The sequence below is a fragment of the Carassius auratus genome, chromosome 2, assembly GCF_003368295.1.
Source record: "Carassius auratus strain Wakin chromosome 2, ASM336829v1, whole genome shotgun sequence".
In the NCBI taxonomy this organism is placed as follows: Eukaryota; Metazoa; Chordata; class Actinopteri; order Cypriniformes; family Cyprinidae; genus Carassius; species Carassius auratus.
Window position 1 is genome coordinate 21,859,334 of NC_039244.1, and position 16,089 is coordinate 21,875,422.

At 35.7% G+C, this 16,089-nt stretch overlaps 3 protein-coding genes across 3 annotated transcripts; 2 read left to right on the forward strand and 1 right to left on the reverse strand.

The window, feature by feature from the left end:
- Positions 1-743: 743 nt before the first annotated feature.
- Positions 744-3,552, forward strand: LOC113120642 (caveolae-associated protein 4a-like). Its single transcript, XM_026290599.1, has 2 exons — positions 744-1,244; positions 2,712-3,552. The coding sequence occupies exons 1-2, from the start codon at positions 864-866 to the stop codon at positions 3,318-3,320; spliced, it is 990 nt and encodes a 329-aa protein (XP_026146384.1). The 5' UTR covers positions 744-863; the 3' UTR covers positions 3,321-3,552.
- A 2,061-nt stretch (positions 3,553-5,613) lies between these two features.
- Positions 5,614-12,179, forward strand: LOC113120652 (transmembrane protein 71). Its single transcript, XM_026290611.1, has 10 exons — positions 5,614-5,699; positions 8,091-8,141; positions 8,240-8,288; positions 8,396-8,605; positions 9,045-9,235; positions 9,314-9,496; positions 9,595-9,661; positions 9,821-9,879; positions 10,393-10,442; positions 10,536-12,179. The coding sequence occupies exons 2-10, from the start codon at positions 8,111-8,113 to the stop codon at positions 10,557-10,559; spliced, it is 864 nt and encodes a 287-aa protein (XP_026146396.1). The 5' UTR covers positions 5,614-5,699; positions 8,091-8,110; the 3' UTR covers positions 10,560-12,179.
- Positions 12,180-12,744: 565 nt separating this feature from the next.
- Positions 12,745-15,586, reverse strand: LOC113120661 (apolipoprotein M-like). Its single transcript, XM_026290621.1, has 7 exons — positions 15,389-15,586; positions 15,147-15,286; positions 14,842-14,915; positions 13,450-13,557; positions 13,119-13,217; positions 12,982-13,020; positions 12,745-12,892 (listed from the first exon to the last, which is right to left on the reverse strand). The coding sequence occupies exons 1-6, from the start codon at positions 15,512-15,514 to the stop codon at positions 12,992-12,994; spliced, it is 576 nt and encodes a 191-aa protein (XP_026146406.1). The 5' UTR covers positions 15,515-15,586; the 3' UTR covers positions 12,745-12,892; positions 12,982-12,991.
- Between the last annotated feature and the right edge of the window lie 503 nt (positions 15,587-16,089).

Genomic DNA, 16,089 nt, shown 5'->3' on the forward strand with positions numbered 1-16,089 from the left:
TTAATTTCAGAAACAAGGGGTTTTATAGCAGCACAATCCAAAACCTAGTAAAACAACTATAAAACAACTGTAATTCTGTGCATTTATCTGTCTTATAAAGTCCGTTTGTAAATCAAATGATTTGCTTTTATGAGAAGGTCTGTATCATTTTGCATGTCAAATCTGTAAACATTTATAAAGTGAGTTTAAAAGAAAACTTCTTTGTTTTAGTGCTTCTTTATCTTCTGGGTATTTTTCTTTTTAATGAACTTGTCAGTGTACTAGTCAGTCTATTTTCTTCAGAGGCTCAAAGTGCATGCTGGGAGATGTAGTTTTCAAATGTCAGGTTGCCTGAATGTGAGGTCAGAGGTCAAAACACCAATACCAAACATCTCTAAAGTCAATTTACACTGTGTGTGTGCGCGTTCCACAGCTGTTGGCTTCCGTTGAGTTGACAGTATGCCAAAGGGGGGTGGATTTATACAAGTAAGTCCACCTCATCACACAAACACACACATTTGGCGTTTGTTGAATGTCACTGTCATTTTAGATATTTCAAAACTGAGAGAGCAACAAATATTATGCATATCCAAAAGCCTAGATAACACATGCACACAATATGGTAATGTTTGAATTAATGGGGCTTTCCAGTGCTTCTGTGATACAGCTTCCAAAAATGTCTTAGTATCCTCTTACAGTTGTATTTATATCCATGCATTTCTATCTGTGTGTGTGAACAGGGTGGAGTTTGTCAGATTCCACTGGGGTCTCTCTCTTGGAGTGTCACTTTCTCTCTGTACTGTGTGTTTGATTCCGTCTGGCACTTTATTAATTTCTGGCCCAGTAGCTTTACTTTCAGGGAAGTGTGAAAGGGAGAATTGGAAATGGAAAAGAGAGGAAATGTAATGCCGGGGGTCGAGGATGAATCCGGGCAGCCTGTCTCGGCCTTGTCGATTCTCTCTCTGTTAGAACGCGTGTCTACGATCATTGAAGGTGTCCAGGCCAGCCAGCAGCGCATGGAGGAGCATCAGCAGCAGCTCGAAAGCTCGGTGAGCTCTGTCCAATCTGAGCTTCTCAAATTAGCTCAAGACCATGGCGCCACGGCCACAACCGTTGACAAACTACTGCAGAAAGCCCGCCGCGTGAGTGCACACGTTAAAGAAGTACGCTCACGTGTGGAGAAACAGAATGTGCGTGTGAAGAAAGTGGAAACTACACAAGATGAGCTGCTCACCCGCAACAAGTTCAGGGTTGTTATCTATCAGGTAAACACAATCACACGTAACAACCGCTGCATGTGTGTTATGGGTGATTGAGGGTTTGGCTCGATCCTTTTGCCATTTAACAGCAAGTTGGCACTGTAATCTCACACATAGCAATAGGGGGCACACTTGAGAACTTCCTTTTTAGAGATGATTGGATAACTATTTCTGATTCTGATAGTATTGCTGATGAGTGACATAAAGATATTTTTGATTTAACCATTGAAGAGACTTCCAGAAAGAGAGAAACAGAGAGTGACCATGGGCCTTAAAGGCATAGTTCACCTAAAAATGAAAATTCTGTTATCATTTACTGACCTTCATGTTGTTGTTTTTCATCCATGGAACACGAAAGAAGATATTTTGTAGAATGTTGGTAACCAAGCAGTTTCATGTTCCATTGACTTCCATAGTATGAAAAAAAAATGCTATTAAAGGCAATGGGACCCAAAATTCTGTTTACGGACATTCTTCAAAATTTCTTCATTTGTGATATTTGGAGTAAAATGAAGGTGAGTAAAGATTCATTTTTGAGAGGACTATGATATTGAGTATCTCTGATTAGTAGTTGTCTAATGTGGATTTGTCAATGATCTATTGCATTTTTGTTACATTTTTCACCAATTTACATTTGGTGCCCCAATCCTGACTATATGGTTTGGAAGTGACACAAATGATGATTCAGTTAAATTCTGCTAAGTAGCAATGCACAAATGCTGGCAATTTATTCTGTTTGACTCCTAATATTTCAAGAGAATGTTTTGAATAATAAAATAAAAAATTGGTCTGTTAGAGTGTGTGTGTGTGTGTCAGTATAAGCATGTGTGTTTTTATGTGGTTATTCTCAGGTTTCTTTATATAGAGCTGCACACACAGCGGAATAGACTCTTTAAGGCTATTCCTTGAATAGGGAGTTTATAGATACATCTACACAAATATCCATTCTTACAGACTACAAGAATTCCCTCCAGGGAAGGGTCCTCTCATGTAACCAGGCTTTAGACTGTACAATGTTTGTACGTGGTTACATGTACAATGTTGTTTAGGACTAGGCAAAAACAGTTGAAGACAACTAAGTATTTGGATTATCTCAAAAATACTTAAGAAGTATTTTGTAACTGCACCAACATTTTTCACCATAACTCAGCTTAAATGTAGGAGATTATTTATGTGTCGATGTAAAAATCTAAATATTAATTTTAATAGAAATAAATAATTCAGTCTAAATATGTTGATAAGATAATTAATGTTTGGTAATCAGCTCCATGATTCTTGAGGTGGGTTGCAAGAAAGCATAAAAAAATCCAGGTCTCCAGCAAAGCTGTTAACTGCAATTTCCTTATGAATGTTACTATATACAGTTTTATATACAGACAAACAGCACAGAGTTCTTCTCCATGACCTTCTAGGAGCAGGTGAACTCAGTGTGTGTTTTCCTGCTAAATAATGGTCTCTCTTTTCTGACTGCAGGGTGAAACTGAAGTTCCCTCTGTTGCTGTCACCAAGACTCCCAAGGGGGCAGGGCTTGCTAACTTGGAGGTGGAGCCAGATGAGTATGAAATCCCTGCTGACCTATCATCTGATGATGAGTACATGGTGGTTGAAGAAGCAGAGTCATCACGGGGCGCCCGTCTGAAACAGAGTGGGTTAAAAGGCATCGAGAACATCAAAGCAGCGTTCTCCAAAGAGAACATGAACAAGACCCGTGAGAAGACACGGGAAAACCTCAGCAAGACCAAGGAGAGCCTTAGTAAGACAGGCCAAACACTCGGAACCAAAATCAACACCTTGGGTGAGAAGATCGTGCCCCCTGAGCAGCGAGACAAGATCCGTCAGGGCAGTGAGAGGCTGAAGGAAAACATTGCTAAGAAAGCACCTAATAAAGAATCGTTCAGAATCAAACTGAAGAAGGAACGCACAGTCGCTGAGGGCCAAGAGGGAGCGGAGGGGGAGTCTGCTGTGACTCCTCCCAAAGGCAGGAAATCTAGCGCAGATGTGACCTACACAGAGGTGGCCAGCGAGAACAAGAGGGAAGGTCCAGTATCGGAGGCGGGAGCGACCCGTGTCCAAGAAGACTGAACACAGAAAGGAAGGAAATAAACATAGATATAATACAGAGATAGAAAGTAGTTCATGAGTTAGTGGAAGAAAAAGGGGGTCTTTTCATAAAAAATGTGCTCCAGAATGTGAGAGTGTATGAGTATATGTGTTGGGTTGCCAGATTAATCAACAGTGCAAGCAGATGTGTTTGTATCATTTCTGTTACCATAAGCCACATGTGAAATGTATTAAAATGTGAAAACATGCTGTCTAATGTGTCCTTTTACTCTTTGTTGTGTCTTAATCACCATGTAAGGAGCAGATGACTCTGTCCAAACATTGGTAGTTAAGCTGGGGACTGAACCTCAATTACATTTGTGTTCACGCAAACACCAACATCATAGAGACAGAGACTGGCAGAGTGAAAGAAAGACTGTCCCATCAACCAAAAAAGATCTTTTGAAATTAATCTCAACAGCTGAGCGGCTCTTCCCAGCACATAGCAACCTAACATGAGGAGCACACTAACACACAGTTTATCTAAAGACAGCCGAACACTATAATGCATGCTCACTTTTCAATTCAGCTTTTCACTCACATAGTTCTCCTGAAATTAAAAACAAACAAAACAAATTTGAATATATCTGTGAAAATAAATGATAGTATATGTAACATAAACTACTGTTCAAAGGCCTGGGGATGACAACATTTAAAATATATATATACATTTTCGAAATCTTTTATTGAGCAAGGATGCATTCAATTAATTTAGAGTGATTGTTACATTTACAATGTTACAAAAAAAAGTTCCTTTGAATTTTCGAAAACCCTACTGCTGTAAATTCAGCTTTGCCATCACAGGAAAATATTACAATATGATAAATAATAAAGGATTTAACAGTAGAATCAATGGAAGAAAAACAGATGTTCCCGAGATTGCTGTTTTGAAGTGTACTTCTTTCATTTTAGGTAACAAGGGAAATAGTGTCAACTTTTGAAAACCTCTGAGATTAAATATTGCTTTTAACAGGAAGAAGAAAATATTCATTTGTAATAAGTGATGCCATATCATATTATATTGTTATGTTATGTTATGTTATGTTATGTTATGTTATGTTATGTTATGTTATTACAGTAACTTTTCTTCTCCGCTCCAGCGTTTCTGCACTGAGATTTTCATAATACCCGAAGCACTATGTTCAGCTTCCAAACACTCATATTTGGATTAACAAAGGAAGTAAAAGTCAAAATTTACCAAGTGTGCACAAATATAAAAGGAATTTGTTATTATTTCCAGGAGGTCGGAGTAATTATATACATACATATAAAACAAGAGGATAGCAAGCAAAAGTAAGCTGAAGTAAAATAAAAACTTAAAGTTATATACATCTCGATGGAGTAAGCAGAAGACTCATGCACAGATGTGCTCGATGTACTGGATAAATAACTGTTTAAATATGAATATATATTTAATATTATAATGATAATACAGTATGCCATAAAAGACAAATCAAAACAATACATTGTTTATGGAGTAAGCAAAAAAAGTTGCTTCTTTGTAATTATTATTTTTAATAACTATAAAACTACTTTGTGAAAAAAACTATATTCTTCAAATGTGATACCTTACTTTTACTTTCAATATTGTTCTACATCAAAAGCAAATATATGTAAAAAAAAAAAAAAAAAAAGTGTATATTTTGATATATTTTAACTGAAATCTAGAATATCATAATATAAATGTTTGCTTAAATCGCCCACCTCTTATTCACATAATAAATTGAATGAAGGCATGACAGTGAATCACAAACATAGATTCACAGATGAATGTTCATCTTCAGCAGGAGGATGAGGAGGATGAAGAAGAGGAATTTCTCAAATTATCAGCCCACATTCTGAGGAAACGGTTTGTTGAGTCTGTGTTCGGCCTAAAAACAACTTTTTGTGTTTTTGTTGAATGACAAATCCTAACTGGGGTTCCAAATTATTAATAGTAACCCCATGAACCCTCTACAAATTTACAACTTGTAACTGACACATGCAGGCAATAAAATCAGAACCACTGTTACAGGTTTGTATCTATATATATATATATATATATATATATATATATATATATATATATATATATATATATATATATATATATATATATATATATATATATATATATATATATATATATATATATATATATATATTATACGTCAATGGCTATCGCGTTTGCATCACAGGTGCAGTACTGTATTCTGAGATGTTTGGTTTTGAACAGCGCCCTCTCTCTCTCTTTCTCTCTCCCTCTCTCTCTCTCTCTCTCTGTCTCTCTCTATCTCTTGCAGTAGGCGTGGTTCTTCACGCATGCCAGTGTTTGTAGGTAAGCGGACAGACTTGATCAGCACTGCATTCTCCGCGGTTTAGGTGAGTTGTTTTTCTCTAGTTTATGTATCTTGGTATTTTCATATGTTCTGCACAGTAGATGCAGAGCACATTCAGCGTTAAAGAATGCGGAGAAGAAGAAACCGGATGTTAGTATCACATTACGCTTCGGCATAATCACCTATATTATCTTTATACACTGTGAGATTTTAGATTTATTAAATTGTGCGATTATCTTATGTTATACAAACTCACAGCTTTATATGTGAGTGAATGTTTTTCGCGCATCACGTAACGTTAGCTGCTCTGTTTCAGGCCGCGCAACAAAGACTCGAGGAGCGTCGCGTCTGATCCGTTTTTATACAGTCTGAACGCAGACTTAAACTAACACACTTAAGAGCATGAAAATAATGAGGACGCCAGATTTCTTATAAATATCACTCAAGTATTTATTTTGAGTAAAATAAAATAAATTATTCTGATATCTAATTTAAAGTAATCTAGTATTGTTATTATCACGTCAAATTATTTATGAAGATAGACTGTTAGGTAGAAAATTTTATTTATAAATAAAAACTACAAAGTAGACCGAAATACGTTAAGATTGTTTGGAACTGAAATCAAAGAAACAGATCAATTTTAGAAAACATAAAACCACTAAATGAACTAAACAGACATTACAGCATCAATCGTTAATAACAGTATTAACATAAATATAGTGTTTGCACATTTGTACAATATGCTGCAAATTGCAAAATATTCTCTTCAGCCATATATGGGTTAGATCATAATCACAATTTCTTATTAAATTTAATAGATGAATTATTAAATAGTAATTGCCAGTCGAAGTAAATAGTTTATTTATATTTTGAGCTCTGTTTGTGTGTCGCAATGCATGTGTGGTTTTGTGGTTTTTCTGTAATGAGCTTTGATATTGCAGCTTCTCATTTAACTCACACTCTGATGCAATATCAGCATCTCATCATGCTTTGTTTCCCTTGTTTCTACAGGAAATGAGTATGAGGGTTTTAGTGACTTTCTGTTCAAACACAAGCAATAAGTTGCAGAAGTGTGTCATGTGATCACTCTGGGAACAGATTTTTAAGACAAACAAATGAGCTGCTTTATGTGTGTGTGTGTGTGTGTGTGTGTGTGTGTGTGCCTGCGGGAGAGAGAGAGAGAGCATGTGTTATTGTCCTCCCTCACTCTTTGCCTTTAGTCGCCACTGCTTTTCTGCTAGCTGCTGCAGCGCACGCATGCACACCACTCTGTTCAGCCAATCAGTTTATATCCAGCCAGGAAGTGGTTAACAGGAAGTACAGTAACTGGTCCCCACCTACTTTGCCAGCATCATCCCCATTTCGATCATCATGGCTTCCTTTTCCCCCTCCCCATCCCACTCCCTTTACATCCTGTCAGACACCCCTCCCCATTTTTTTATTAGATGATTCATTTTATTTCATGAAATACATTTATTTTTGAACATTTTATCTATTTTGCACAAATATTAACATGGAAAAAAAGTAAGGATATAGTAATTTAGAAGATATATAATATATAAATAGTATAAATAATAGCCTTTCCTCTCATTTGGCCTAATTTCTTTAAAAAACCATTGTAGAAAAGAATGCCTGTAATTCCATTTCCATATAATCTATATTGCATATTTAATTTTTAACCATTTTTTTTCCTTTTTCTTTTTTTCTTTTATTTAGAATAATGTATAATTGTACATTATATTCAAGACTTCAACAGATATTATTTAAGGATGTAAAGAAGTACACTTATATAGTTATATATTTTATTATACTTATACACTTGTTTTTCATTAATGGTTCTTTAGCTGTATAGCAGAAAAAAATTTTTGGATCTGTGAATATCATTAATTTGGTCCTGCTTCCAGAGAGCTTTATGAGTTTGTGTGACCGACCTTATATTATTGACAGACATTTTCATTCTTTACAATGATCTTTCATCATTACTTGTTTATATTTATGTCAGTATATAATTATTTATATTCATTTGATTTTTATTTGATCTTTATTTATTCATTTGCACAACCTTAATGTGGTATGTGAATATATAAATAAATAATTGAAATAGTTCATAAAAAATTCAGATGAGTAGTACACATTTGTAGATCATATGCAATCATTATTACAGGTTTATAAATATATATCAGTAGCTATATGATCATTTATATTTACATTTATTTTTTAGTTATATCTTATCTCTGTTGTATGTTTTTTTTTTTTTGCACAACCTTAATTTTTGCACAAAGAATTATTCAGTAAAATCTATGTAAATTCATTTGATGTAAAAATCTTTTGAAAAAGTTCAAAAATTGTTTCACATTTGCAATACACTTTTGATATACTGTGTACTATTAATTTCTTTGGGCTGAATGTTATTAATGTGTTGTTATTATTACAGGTTTAGCAGCAGCGTGAGCCATGTCTTTCTTCTTCAAAGGAGCGGTTACAAGTATGTATGGCCTCATATCGCGTCTCTCTCTCTCATTCTTCTTCTATCTTGTGCACACTTTCTTTGATAAGACTCACCTGACCTGATGTTTGTCATAGGTTCTCCGGTTAAGACCAGGAGGCAGGAGGCTGAATATATTTGTCACAGGTACAGGCATGTAGACAAACATCAGCAATCTTTAAGAATATGTTTAGTGCTTATTTATGCATCTGTAAAAAATGTGTGTGTGCATTAATGCTGTTTCTCTCTTTCAGTCTTGACGTTTCGCACTTTTCTGACTCCTCCTTTGAGTGTTTCTCCACCAATCCGCTGACAGGCTCCGTGTGCGCATGCCGCCGAAGCCCCCGCCTACTAGCCAATGGTTATTACCTTATAACAGAGGACAGTTTTACCACAGATGACGAGGGTAATGTCACCCTGACTCCCTCACACACCAGCGTCTCATACAAAGAGAATCTTGTACGGTGAGATTTATCACAGTGTTTGTTGATGTGTGTGAACATCGAGTATGAATGAATTCAGTCCTATCTCATTCAAGGTGTGCTGTATACTAAACACTACAGATTATACAATAGTGCCTGTTAAACATATTCTATGTTATGACTATATTATATTTACAATATATTGTAGGCATATTAACTGCCTCAGCTTGATAAAAAAAAAGGTAATCATATTTTTATTTTATTTTAATTAAATACATTTTTAGCACTTTTAGAACAAATGTATTTTAATCTTAAGTATTTTACACAACTTTTGCCTATACAAAATGCTTCTTATAACCAATGGCTTTTTAATGGTGCAAAAAGGAATGTCATGAATCTCAATGCCTGTGTCACCCAGGATTAAAATGCAACTTTAAATCTGATAAATAATGAACCCTTTTTGTATGTGTATGCTTATTAGTATATTCAGACGAAAGCGTCGAGCCAAAAGATCACTGGCCAGTCTTCTTAGTGATGTGAGTCAATCATGCCAATCCTGGCTGGAAGAAAGAGTATTTAGAAGATCTGGCCCTATCACCCCACTCCAGACATCCTCATGGGAAGAGTTGGACAACAGCTATGAGACAAACACACCCATCAGCTTCACCTATGGTTAGAAGGCTTCTAGTTTTATTTTAAATCATTGCTACAGCTGTTCAGTTTTTTTTTTAAATGTGTGTTTCTTTATAGATCCCACAGATCCTGTTTCCCCCCCTGATAAAGTGCCTCAGACTCAGCTAGAAGAGGAGGAGCCTCCATGTGAGTCATACTCCGCCTATGAACAATTCAACCAATCAGTGAGCGGCCTCCTGGATGTTCCTCCCCCATCCATGTGTCAGCTCAATAGTTATAGCTCATCCAGCAAGACATCAGGTGAGAAAGAGCAATGAAAGTCCTTGCCTGCTATGAGCTTTTGATTAATATGGAAAAATAGAAACAGCTGGAAACTATTTTGATTATGTTTGTTTCAGAAACTGTGCTTATGAAAGTCCTTCTCCTCATCCTTACATTGTGCCTCTGCATTGCCATCTCGTCCGGGTAATGAAAATGTGTGTCTGTGTGTGTGTGTGTGTGTGTGTGTTTGAGAGATAAAGAGAGAGAGAGAGAGAGAGAGAGAGAGAGAGAGAGAGAGAGAAGCTGTATCTGAAATTGCGGAGCTTCACTTCTAATAGATTAATGACATCATAATCCTCACAGGTGGCTGCTGGGAGGTGTTTCTGCAGCAGTGGCTTTCATGGTTCTGCTTTCATCTATATGTGAGTAAACAAATCAATTAAAATAGCAAGCTTAGTCACTATTATGTTTACATAATCTGAAATATTATCAATGAAAAATATACATTAATTAAAAATGAAGCTTGGGACTTTTTGGAAATTCTATTCATCCACATTTGATTGGTGAGTTCACAGAATGAAACAGGTGTTTATGGGAAATATACTGAAATGTTATTATATATTTTAACGTTATAAAGATTTATTTAATTTGATAAATAAATTGCTCCAATGAATTGTGCACAATAAGATACGTATTGTATATGAATGTTATATTTGTGTGTGTGTGTGTGTGCGCGCATGTGTGTGTTTTCATGTTGATTTCTTGATCAGTATCAAGATTTATTACTGTTGTGTATCAAGTTTGTTAAATAACATAATAGGAATACACTCCCATGAACCAATTACATTTAGGGTGAGCAGTCAACAGTTATATTATAAACCTAACTTCACTACTAATTTATGGGTAAAATATTGTAAAATCATTCTCTCCCTTAGGTATGTCTAAACCTGGAACCGCAGTGCGCTGGAGGAGAGCAAAGACTGAGGTGAGAACCTGGGTACAGATTAAGTTTCTGTATGCAGAGACAAAAATGGGACTAAATAATGAATTTAACATCCATATTGTGTGTCTTTATCAGGACATCACCTCCAGAAACGAGTGAGGAGGAACCACACACACACATTTTTACATGCTAAGAAAAGCATACATTTTTTAAACAGATGGACATATCAATGCAGAATGTAAATGTTTAAGAATTTGATCAGTTCTCCTAAATGAAAGACTGGATTGCATTATGAGGGATTCTGGGAGTCAGTGGAGATGCCCTGCATGACAGCGCATAGAAGTGAAATGTGTCAGTCGTGTTTGTAAAGGAATCAGCTTGGCTTGGTTAGACTCTTCAACATGGTGACCAGGGCATTATGGGTTATTGCCCAGCTTGTTTAGTCAGATTATCAAATTATAAAAAAATAAAGATTACTGCAAACCCTAGCTTAATATAATAATATCATGGCTTTGCAGGAAATCTTTAACTTTTGAGAAGTTGTAGCAAAAGAAATGCCAGTTTAGCTTTGCACAGATGCCTCATATTTGTCAAGTGCCTTTGTTATATGAAACAAGAGGAGTGTTATTGCCATTTGCCAAGGTTAAAGTCACACATCCATGCTGTGTGATTTAAGAGGGCTGAAATTTTAAGCACAGTGCTGCTAAAAGAAGCGCAATAATTCAATTTATTATAAAAACCTTGCACTAAAAATAGTATTTAAAGCTCTTGTTTCACAAGGACTTAAGACATTTAAACCTTGTTTGCAGAGAATTAGTGCTGCTAAAGAACATGTACTCGATATACTGTATAATAGGTATATAATTTTGTCACAAGGCAACTGCTCTCAGAAAAAGTTAAGCTTAAATGTAAGTAAAAAGCAGTGTCTGTACTCTGTACAACCAAAATGAATGAATTTATATCCTCTAAAGAGAATTTCTAGTTTTCTGATATTTTTATTAGGATGATGAAAACTTTTCTACAAAGATTCAAAGTTTGTAGACAGTGGAGTTTTCTTTAAGGCAGCTCTGTTTTGAAGAGAACGACGACATTCATGAGGAAACAAAAGCAAAGCAAGGATAACATGAAGTGTTTCAAATAGTGGCATCTCAGTTTTAGAGGTTTATAACTAGAAATCTGAACACAAACATGTTTGAGACCAAGCCAAGGTGAACGAGTGAATTATTAAAATGCATTTATCTTAGCAAATAGCTATCTAATGTGTTTATATGAACCGTATTTTGTACTTTGGTGTTTACTGTAAATGTTTTTGTAGAGCCCATGAGCACTGAAACAAGAATGAATAATGCTCTATAAAATAGTCAGTATTTACAGTAAAATGTTTTGTAGAATATGTATCATTATTTGTGGGCAAGCACAGAAATTTTAAAGGAGAGGAATCTGAATGGATTTCTTGCAAACCCGTAGTATTAAAGGGCTGATGACGCCACCTATTGGTTAAGTTAATTATAAGTAATTCTAAGTTATTATGTATTATTCCACTGCATGTGAAAGTTATATGTGAGATGTGGTTCATGTATATACACTGTTAAATATAATCTTAAAAGGAAGTGCATTTATGTAATTTGCACAAACATCATTTGCTGTGTAAGAAAGTAATACTTGAGTGATAGACTTTAAAACAAATGTGTATTTTAAGGTTATTAGTTTTACAGTGTATTTTGAAGAAAGAAAATGTATAAATTGTCCATTTTCACCAATAAAGCATTATATATAATAGTTTTTGTTTATTGCTTCAATCAAACACATTCTCCTTTAGCCAGGATGCTCTTTAATATTAGTTGTTTTTAAAATTCTTACTTGATCAGAATCACTGTGGTTGATTGTTGTTGCTAATGTACACGTATTTTTTGGACTATAAGTCGCACCGGACTATAAGTCGCATTCATTTAGAACCAAGAACCAAGAGAAAACATTACCGTCTCCAGCCGCGAGAGGGCGCTCTATGCTGCTCATTGATAGACTACAGGGGCACTGAGCAGCATTAGAGCGCCCTCTCGCGGCTGGAGACGGTAATGTTTTCTCTTAGTTCATTTCTTTTGGTTCACGTCAGATTAATTTTGATAAATAAGTCGCACCTGACTATAAGTCGCAGAACCAGCCAAACTATAAAAAAAGTGTGACTTAAAGTCCGGAAAATACGGTAATTAACATTTAATGTTATGGGCCTGCATTGATTGGTGGACTGAATTTACACATTTGTTCCAGATATCTCCATATCTGTGAGATATCTGAATTCAGCATCTCAGGAACATGATAATGATATTAATACCAGTAATCAAAGTTCAACTCACAAAACAAATAGTTTTATTGAAGTATTGATTTTATTTAATCAGTCAGTCACTAAACCCAAAACAGTGAATCCTAATTTCTATCAATTCAGTAATTTATTGTAGATCTGCAGTGTGTAGATCTCTGCATCTGCCCATGACCTTTAGGAGTGAGAAATGATGCAATATAAACTATAAAAACAATGTCATTTTCAGTTTAAACTGTGTAGAAACGCAGTGTTTGCACTCACCACCTGTGTCTTAAGCAGCCTCATCAAGTTTGCAATAACCTAAAATAAATGATACAGATATCATAAACACGTTTTACATATCCTGTGGAATTGCAGTCACAGTCTCTGAGCAAGATTCAAATGCGTCAAACACAAACCTTTTTTCAGAGGTGCCTTTATTACATCGTCCATTAAAACACACTCCATTTTTGACTCAAATTCCTGTATCACTTCATCTGGTGTTACTTCATTACGAGCTGCGATGGGGGACAGAAATACATTCATTCATTATGTATATAAGTCTGCTGTGTAACTAGATCACTTTGCATTGGTGACTTTACATGCGGCACGCATACAGTATTAGAGATTTACTTTAAGGTTTCAGGGTGGGTGCACATTGAATTAAATCTTTTCATTGCTGTCCAGTTTAACATGCTGCTCTGATCATGTAGGTGAAAGAATACAGTGATCAAACATACTGATACTGACCAAACAGCAGAGCACTGGCTTCCTCGTTTTCATCCACAAGAAATATTATGATGCATGAAGGGCAGTTTACAAACTTGCCATCCCAGATCAGCACAAAAGCATCGAAATCTGCATACACAGTGATACATTTTAAAAAGCAAATGAAATCACAAGAAATCTTTTTTTTTTTTTTAATAATAATAACTTGATTCTCTGAAGAAGGCTTGCTGTCGAAATGTCTGATTGTTGTTTGCTCTGTTGCAATATTAAATTAAATTGAAAGTGATTAAAGGGTTAGTTCACCCAAAAATCTAAATTATGTTATTAATAACTCACCCTCGTGTCGTTCCAAACCCGTAAGACCCCCGTTTATCTTCGGAACACAGTTTATGATATTTTAGATTTAGTCTGAGAGCTCTCATTCCCTCCATTGAAGCTGTGTGTACGGTCTACTGTCCATGTCCAGAAAGGTAAGAAAAACATCATCAAAGTAGTCCATGTGACATCAGAGGGTCAGTTAGAATTTTTTGAAGCATCGAAAATACATTTTGGTCCAAAAATAGCAAAAACTACGACTTTATTTATCATTGTCTTCTTTTCCGTGTCTGTTGTGAGAGAGTTCAAAACAAAGCAGTTTGTGATATCCGGTTCGCGAACGAATCACTAGTAGTGTAGTGTTTGAGTAAATGAATTACTCTGGGATATTGGTTTGTTTGAACTCGGTGGGAGTGTCAGCCACATTAAAAAAGTTAACAGCTTAAGTCATTTGTGGATTAATGCGTATTAGAGATGCGAACCGTTTAAAACGATTCGGTTCGATTTGGTGAACTGGTTCAAAAAGATCCGGTTACATCGAACGATTCGTTCGCGAACCAGATATCCAGACTGATTTGTTTTAAACTCTCTCTCACAACAGACACGGAAGAGAAGACAATGCTGAATCAAGTCATAGTTTTTGCTATTTTTGGACCACAATGTATTTTCGATGCTTCAAAAAATTCTAACTGACCCTCTGATGTCACATGGACTACTTTGATGATGTTTTTCTCACCTTTCTGGACATGGACAGTAGACCGTACACACAGTTTCAATGGAGGGACTGAGAGCTCTCGGACTAAATCTTAAATATCTTAAATTGTGTTCCAAAGATAAACGGAGGTCTTACGGGTTTGGAACGACATGAGGGTGAGTTATTAATGACATAATTTAGATTTTTGGGTGAACTATCCCTTTAAGAAGGTTAAGCGAGAGCAGATCCCTTACAAAAAATAATAATAACTAAAAATAATTATAAAGATTATTAATTTAATAATAATAATATTGCTTGATATTAACCCATTATAAAGTGTAAAGCATGGATAGTCATTGCTGAATTACTGTTTGAGACTCATCAGATTGTACATCGGTTCCTACCGGTTCTAAACAGGAAAGGTTCTGTCACAGATGAAATATAGTAGCTCCAAGTGTTCTTCTGGCACTTATCTCCACTGTGATAAACAAAAAGATTTTATATTCTTGAAAACCTCACATATAGTATATAACAGTCAAATGTCTCTGTGTGTGAACTTGTTTTTTACTACTTTATCAAAAGACTGCACAAAGATCGATAGACTTTGTGGGGTTCTTAAATCAGACATATTTATTGTATATAGCTCTTTTTACTATCTTTTTTGGTACATTAGGTATAATCTAGTGTGTGTGTGCAGTTTTCCACTCACACGCGATAGCCTTCGGTCGCTGTCAGGGTGCCATTAGTGCCTTTCTGAATGTGAAGAACAGAGCTGTCGGTGGTCTTGAAGGACTTAAGATCATCTTCATCCCAGGCAGCTGCTGCCACAAAGTGCCAAGTGCCCATATACTGAACATGAAAAAAATGTTTTAAGTAAATTATTGGAATAAGAAAACACACACACATATGATCTAAAGGCTTTGGGGAAAAAAGGCTTTTCAAGCCTCTTACCACATCAGTTGAAATAACATCATTGGAGAGAGGAGCTGGAGGAAGACATGGCACCATGACTTGTATCCCAGTGTAAAGCAGGCCCATTACCGAGCCCACAACACCCCATAATGTGTTCATAAGCATGGCTGCATCAATGAGATTGACTGCTTTGACAGAGATGCTTTAATACAGTGCTCAAAGGGACTTTCACCCTGGTTTGTTAGCCTTTTTCTGTTTGTTAGTTAGTCTGGTAATATTGTGTTTGTCAGGGCAATGTGCAAGTACACCAGAAAACATCTGACCTTGTCCTGGACAACTATGTCTACCCACGCAACCATGCATATATACATTGAAAGCCAATCAAATGGAAGATAATGTGAAACTATGGTTTAGTCTTTGCAATGTCTCACAAATACATTTTGATGGTAATAAAACAACATCAACAGAATGCACAGGATAGAAATATCACAAAAGAGATCATTAACTGTCTCTCCTAGACAAAAAATTCGATTTAAAAGAAAGGAAATAAAGACTTCTGCTTTCTATTTTTCATTCAGTATGTTCATTGTGACCTTTGGAGCATTGGCTGCATTGCTCTTCATTGCAAAATGCAGCCTTGCCATGGTCTCAATAGTTATTTAATGTCCTCTTATTAACAGTGTGTTGAAAAATGTTCCCTACATATCTCTGTGGGAACTGTAAATAAGTTTGTGGAAATA

Excerpts from the sequence above, each read along its gene's own strand:
- LOC113120642 (XM_026290599.1), top strand. The coding sequence starts at position 864 with ATGGAAAAGAGAGGAAATGTAATGCCGGGGGTCGAGGATGAATCCGGG. Across the intron at positions 1,245-2,711 it reads TCAGGGTTGTTATCTATCAG|GGTGAAACTGAAGTTCCCTC; the intron begins GTAAACACAATC and ends TTCTGACTGCAG.
- LOC113120661 (XM_026290621.1), bottom strand. The coding sequence starts at position 15,514 with ATGCTTATGAACACATTATGGGGTGTTGTGGGCTCGGTAATGGGCCTG. Across the intron at positions 13,558-14,841 it reads ACCTTTCCTGTTTAGAACCG|ATTTCGATGCTTTTGTGCTG; the intron begins GTAGGAACCGAT and ends CTGTGTATGCAG. Across the intron at positions 13,021-13,118 it reads AAAGGCACCTCTGAAAAAAG|GTTATTGCAAACTTGATGAG; the intron begins GTTTGTGTTTGA and ends CATTTATTTTAG.
- LOC113120652 (XM_026290611.1), top strand. The coding sequence starts at position 8,111 with ATGTCTTTCTTCTTCAAAGGAGCGGTTACAA. Across the intron at positions 9,497-9,594 it reads CTCATCCAGCAAGACATCAG|AAACTGTGCTTATGAAAGTC; the intron begins GTGAGAAAGAGC and ends TGTTTGTTTCAG. Across the intron at positions 9,880-10,392 it reads GGTTCTGCTTTCATCTATAT|GTATGTCTAAACCTGGAACC; the intron begins GTGAGTAAACAA and ends TCTCTCCCTTAG.